General features: G+C 44.8%; 1 protein-coding gene across 1 annotated transcript; it reads right to left on the reverse strand.

The window, feature by feature from the left end:
- Nucleotides 1-2756: 2756 nt before the first annotated feature.
- LOC104598495 (squamosa promoter-binding-like protein 8) lies at nt 2757-5159 on the reverse strand. The gene is made up of 4 exons (XM_010260589.3): nt 4816-5159; nt 3861-4578; nt 3431-3594; nt 2757-3297 (listed from the first exon to the last, which is right to left on the reverse strand). Exons 2-4 carry the CDS (start codon nt 4451-4453, stop codon nt 3140-3142), a joined length of 915 nt encoding a protein of 304 aa, XP_010258891.1. The 5' UTR covers nt 4454-4578; nt 4816-5159; the 3' UTR covers nt 2757-3139.
- Between the last annotated feature and the right edge of the window lie 1494 nt (nt 5160-6653).

Below are 6653 nucleotides of genomic sequence, written 5' to 3' on the forward strand. Positions count from 1 at the left end.
GATTGCGGATTTGCATTAGTATCTCGGCCCGTAGAGCATTAAGTGGAGTGAAGTTGTGATACGTTGAGGGCGAGGTCCTCGGTCTGTTGTTAGGTCGGCAATCCTACTTCTTGGCATCTCGGTCCAGTCTTCGGCCGTCGTGGTTACTATGCTTTCAATCATTCATATACTTCTACACGTGCTTCATGAGCACGTTCAGGTTGGGTGGAGGGTTCTTTTGCAAAGCGAAGTTGAATATTAAGGAGCACAGCTTGCTCATAACGGCAGTCACAACCACCGACTGGTCTATAGATGGCTACTGAGCATTGAGGGCCTCGACCTTGAACCTTGCCAAGTATTCATTCCCTTAGGGTCTCTTCCTCCCTCTGTCGTAATTGCATGAGGATAGTCGATGTCTTCAAATGCCTTTGGCTAGCGATGTACTATGCCAGGAACTATGTCTCCAACTACACCCAGGAGGATATGGACTTCGGCAGAAGGGAGGCATACTAGGTTCTGCTGACAAAGGCCTTGCACATGATACCCTCGGAGGTGTCATGCAGCACCATTATCGCCTTGAACCCTTCAATGCGGTCTTTTGGGTATGAGGCCCCATCATACTTCTCGAACTGAGGAGACCACCATCCGCCTAGGGGAAGTTTGTTGACAATCTCTTGGACGAAGATGGGCTCTTTTGCGGGCTGCTGACCGTGACGTTGCTCTATTGGTTGGGCCATTGGAGGGGCTGCATTTCAATCCATTTGGCTGCTTTCCAACTCGGCCAGTCGTTGTCGTAGGTCCTTGGCTTTAGTGTCTCTTCCCGCTAGTGCCACGTTGATGGACTTCTTTGCTTTCGGAGATGCTTGCCGATCTTGGATTAAGCTGGATTCGGCTATTGATATTGGGGGCTATTGCACACATTGGCAGTCATTCTCACATCAGCATTCTTGTGCCGAAGCAATGTGATTTATTGCAGGCATCGCATGCATGAGGTCGATCTGGGGGGTTGGACCTCTAAGATGGTTGCGAACACTCATGGTCGGACTGGGCCCCATTCCAACCTGTGTGGCACCTTTTGGAGTCCTCGGTGCGAGGATCGACTGTGGCAGGCGCCTATGCGGCAGGGCAAGTGGCTTGGGGGTGTGCGCCGGTTGTCCCAATGTCTCCACCATGGTGAGGATATGGTCAACTTTGTACTACATGGCAAGGAACTGTTTAGGGTCAACCATTATCTGATGTTGGGGATCCCAAGGCGGAGAGCTACGAAGTAAGCGGGATCCCCGAGATGGGTAACAGGCTCCAAAGTGGTCGGATGTGTTTTTAGGCATGGTTGCTTTTAGTGCACAAAAAGGGGTTTGGGAAATGACTTTTTGTACATTTTCCACAGACGGCACCAATCTAATGCTATATGATCCAAGGTGTTCTGAACCGATGACATAGTCAGATAGTCTGCCAACTGGACAAGGCTAAGGTGGAAGAACGAAGCCACACACTGAGATCTACAATCAGGAGAAAGGTCAAATACCCAAGGAGTTATTTCCCGTGTAAGTACTCCAATGCTTTAAGTCAGTAAAATCGAGAAGGATGTGGCCAGGCTAAGCAAGTTGAAATAACGCTGGTTCGGGCCAAAGGGATAGTGGAAAGAGGTATTCAAAGTGTGCAGTTCCAAAAGTTCCTTATCTGGAACAGGGAATACCTATTTATAGTTGGCATTTGTGTCCTAAATGGATAGGGTTTCTGGGGTTGTTTTGATGAGGGCATCCGTCGAGGTCTTCGAGAGGTTTCATCTTCCCCAATGGAGTTCGCTTCCTTATCCATGCAGGATAATCCTTTTTAGTCATGCTCTTCTGTTACGTGTAACGTCAACGTGGCCTAAAAGAGGGGCAACTGTGAAAATAACCACGTGGCATTCTTGGGCAGCTCAACCATCACCCGAACAGTTATCTCCCATATTCCACATTAAACCATGCATACACTATAATGACAAAACCGATACTCCTTAGTCGTGTTTATCCATTATGCTTAACGTCAACGTAGCCTGAAAGAGAGGCAATCATGGAGATAGCCACGTGGCATTCTTGGCCAGCTCAACCATCACCCGAACAGTTATCTCCCATATTCCACATAAAGCCATGCATACACTATAATGACAAAACCTAGATATCTTCTCTTAATCAATGGAGTCACGTTGTGGATTACACTAAAGTTTGAGATTGCGTTTGGTTTGATAAGAAGCTAACGAATTCCACAGTGCCTTATTTAGTTATTTTTCTATCAAAACCCAAATACAACCTTAAGATCAGTGAGTACTAGAAGCAAGAGCAAGATCCGCTCTATGGGCCTACAGGGGCCTGGATTTGTGTCTGTGGACCGTGTAACCCGTCACGTGTTTTAAGGATTGAGAAGTCCGAACCACAAACTGTGTGGTGTAGGTCCCGTCTTAGTTCACCAATGGAAAATCAGAGTAAACACATAATTCTGCTCCTTGTTTGGAGCTTTTCTTTAAAAGGCATTTTAGGAGCTTTAATTGTTTTTTGAGCTTCCATGGGAACCTCTTTTCCTGTCCTTCTCCCACAACCATGCATTTTTAGTTAAAAGGGGAAACTAAGGGATGGATGGCGATGATCTCGATGATCTACATGGGCCGATTATGGGCCCGTTGATTAATTTTATGGGATTAGGCCCATTTAATTTTATGTCATCCTGATCGTCTCAAAATGGGCCAAACTCCCAGGAGGTCCCTCACGTTGAGTCCACGACATTGCCATATCCAAAGATATCGAGAAAAATCAACAAGAAGAAAGGAAAAGATACGTTGCAGACACATGAGTAATTCCTGCAACTACACAAAATTCACTCAATCACTCAAACAAGAAAAATAAAAACTAAAAAAAGATTAAATATTTGCAACCCCCCTCACCCACCAACCAGAGACTGAAATCCTGAAATCAAATTTCTTAACAACAGAAGGAGATCTGCTGCATTGATGTTTTCTGTAAGACCATCTTCATCAACGTTAAATCTAGCATTTCAGGAAAAGAAAAAAAGAAGTAGATCGATGATAAGTAGAAAGAACCAGGTGCAATTCCTCCCTCACTGCTTCTCTATCTCTTGCTCACTGCTCGGCCTCTTCATCCCAGCTTCAACCCTGAACATGACGCTAGTACATTCTAAAGTCGCCCAGTTGCGTGAACAAAGAGGTTGACGACGACGCCGGAGCTTGGTGTCTCGGCCTGAAACAGTCCAACGACATTCGGGGTGGCGACACCGCAACCGTCACTGTTGAGGATGACTGTGCTCCGGACTCCGGCGAGGACTCTAAATTCATGAGTAACAACCGACAAACAAAACCCAGAAATTATATATTTCAGTTCTTATGTGAACTGTGAAAATGATACAAATCTAAATTGGGAAAATGAAGACGAACGAAAGAAACCCAGTTAAAGCTCACTGGCAGGATTTTCCGGTGGAGGAACGTTAGCAGTTTCCAGCTGGGACTGTTGCTGCTGTTGAGTCTGTGGCTGGGGTTGTGATTTTCTCCTCCGACGGTTGTGATCGGCCAACCGTTTTCTGCAACTTCGCTTCCCTTGATCGAACTCCGACAGAAGATGAAACCTGATCTCAGTACAGAATACTTAAATATTTAAGTAACTGAATAAACTAAAATTATCCTTCTCTTTGGCGATTCCCAGTATAAGAAACAGAAGGAACAGTACGTCGATGGACATTACGAAAAATTTCCTGGACTCAAATGCCCTCGGGATTCCCCTACGTACGGCAACGCCAATCATTAGCTCAACACAGGAGCTCCCGAGGGCATTATCGTCTTTCTAAGTGTATAATGCAAGATGAACGAGAAGGGTAATTTTGGCATTTCGAACCTGCTACATTGTTGGCAGAAGCGCTGAGTCAACCCGGCTGCTAAAACAGTAGAGGCCTTTGAGTGAAACTCGCAGACCTTGTGACGCCGGTGATAATGCTTCGCGTGCGTCAAGTCGGCGTTGCATCCCTCGGCCTGACATCTCGGGGAGTTGGACGCACCCGCTTCGATGGGCCTCGACCGGCGGTACAACCTGTTGACGAAATCGTCTTCCGCCGACGAGAAATACGTCCGACCACCCAAATTCAGCCCGATTCTGGCTGGAAAATCTATTCCCCTCGGGCCGCAGACCTCCTCGGTCTTCGGCATGACCAGGAAGCTAGTGGGTCCAGCGACATGTTCCGGTGGCGGAGGCTGCTGCGGGTAAGCGAGGGAGTAAGGTCGTGAGTCGTAGAGGGACTGGAGATGGGTTTGGTTCTGTTGCTGCGGTTGTTGGAAGGGATGAGAAGAGAACGAAGTCGCATGAGAGAGGAAGCTCCCCGCGAGTGTCTGGTTGTACTGGTCGAAAATCTGGCGCGTTTGGTCGGAATCCTGTGCTGGCTCCTCCCCAGACAGTAGCATTGCAGATGGATTACCCCACTGGTAGTCCAGCATTTCTGCTTTTCGTTTCTTCGTCCGAGGAGAAAAAGTGCAGAAAAAAAAACGTACCCTCTGCAGAAACGTAGCACTTCCGGCCAGCTAAGACGTCATTTTCCGGTCGTCAGACGGGACTGTTCAAACTGTACATGAAAACACCAGGGATAGAGTTAAACTGGAAAAAGGGTTTGAGCAGAAGATGTGTCAGCTTTCCTAGGGAGATTATTGAGCAAAGAAAGAAGCTTCATTTTCTCGATCTTGGGTCGACCTTTTTACGATTTTTTTAATGGGTTTACTTCCATTCTGGGTTTCAATCGCTTTTACGGGCATGTCGGTATTTCAGTTATCTTTTATTATTTTTATGGATAAAATGTTCATACCTGGTGGTGCAGACTCCCAGAGAAGAAAACCAAGCCATAACTGAAACCCTGTTCGCCATTAGAGCTTCTTCCCTATTCAGTAATGGCGTGTGCGTCAAGGCAAGAAAGAAAATACATTAAATAAAAAAATCTTTGTTCTTGTGGATCTCTTTCTATTCCTAGATAGAAAAGAAAGCTCTGATCTGAGAGGATCAAAACCGATCCCTTTGACAGAAACAGAATAGCTCAGCTCAGCTCAGCTCAAAATCGCCACCATTAAAACACTCCCCCGCTCAGTCGCTCACTCTCCTCTCTCTCTTACCCTAGGGAACTGAGGCATTAGGCGGCTCGAACACAGCTCCGTCCTTTTATTGTTTATATAGAAGATTAAATTACGACAGTGACCCCTGATAGTAAAAAGTTTACCTGGAAGCCATTTGCCGGAAATAAAGCTCGCAGTACCTCTCCCAACTTTCCAAGACGACCCGTCCAGGGTCCAGACGGATGAAGTGGCTGAACTGAAGACTGAACGACCAAAATCTATCAACAGTACTTAAATTATTATAATATCTCTTATTAAGTAGCCCTACTAAAGGACAAAACAATAAATCAGTGAGTTCAGCCACTTCAGCCATTATCGAAGGGACCATTTAAGTGTGTTTGACTGGAACAGGACAGCTGCCAAAGGACGAGACGAAATGGTATCGCTACCGACCGACCGCCCACCCAATTTTATAGCGTCGGTTGACGAAACTGTCCTTGACGGAAATGAAATTTACCTTTTCAGTTCGGTCATTCGAGTTCCAGGGGAGGACAGTACGGTCATTCGAGGCCTTAACGTAGGCGGTACAAAGCGAGGGAGGAGTCTCTCCGAGTCCGGGTTAGAGCTACAGCCTACAGCCAGCAGAGGCTTTACGGGGAAGCCAGCTGGCACTTCCATTCAAACGATAACAACGAGACGTAGGTTTTTCTGAGTTTACGAAAGCCTACCATGTTTAACGTTCTTTTCACCTTGCTGCTTCCCAAAATTTACTGAATGCCCACCCACCTAAGTTATGTTTTTACTAAAATACCCCTATCTGTCCTTACTCCTTGCCATGCCTATTAATGCGTGCATTGATGATTCACCAATATAAGGGTTTTCATATTTTCCAAACTGAACCGGAACTACTTGTTTTTAAAAAACCATGAATTGACATTAAATCGAAGTCAACCGGTTAATCGATTCATCGGTTTGGTTTATATTATAAAGAAATATATATATAAATACATATAATATATTATATTATAAACAAAAATCTATACCAAAAAGAGTTTTTACCAAGGTTTTTAAAATCGAACCGGCAAACGAACTGGTCAGGGTCCGGTTCCTAGGTCGATCAGTCCAATCGTTTAAATCGAACAGTCAGCCTGTTCTGACAAAAAAAAATTAAAAACGGTCAAAACCGTTGAATGGTTCAACCACCTGGATCAACAGTTTACCGACCAAATCAATGTTTTTTTGGTGAAATAACAGCTCTGGGGTAAAACGGAATTGGTCACCTGACTTGATTTGACCGATTTCCGATTTTTCCAGTTCAGTCCGGTTTTGAAAACCATGATTTTGACCGATTAAAGCATCGCCATGAATTTTAATTAATATCACGATATCATGTTTTTCCGGTTTCATAGTTGAAACAAAAATAATATATTATATATTATAAACATAAATATAAATATAGATACTGATTGATTCGGTTAACCATTGGTGTTTTATATTAATTGACCAAAATCGAATCAATATCTTTGGTTTTTCATGCCAAATAGAATCCGAACCAACTGGTTTGATTAACCAGACTTTTGAGTTCAGTTTCATTAAT

This window comes from Nelumbo nucifera, chromosome 6, assembly GCF_055504915.1.
Source record: "Nelumbo nucifera cultivar China Antique chromosome 6, China Antique-T2T, whole genome shotgun sequence".
NCBI classification, from domain to species: Eukaryota; Viridiplantae; Streptophyta; class Magnoliopsida; order Proteales; family Nelumbonaceae; genus Nelumbo; species Nelumbo nucifera.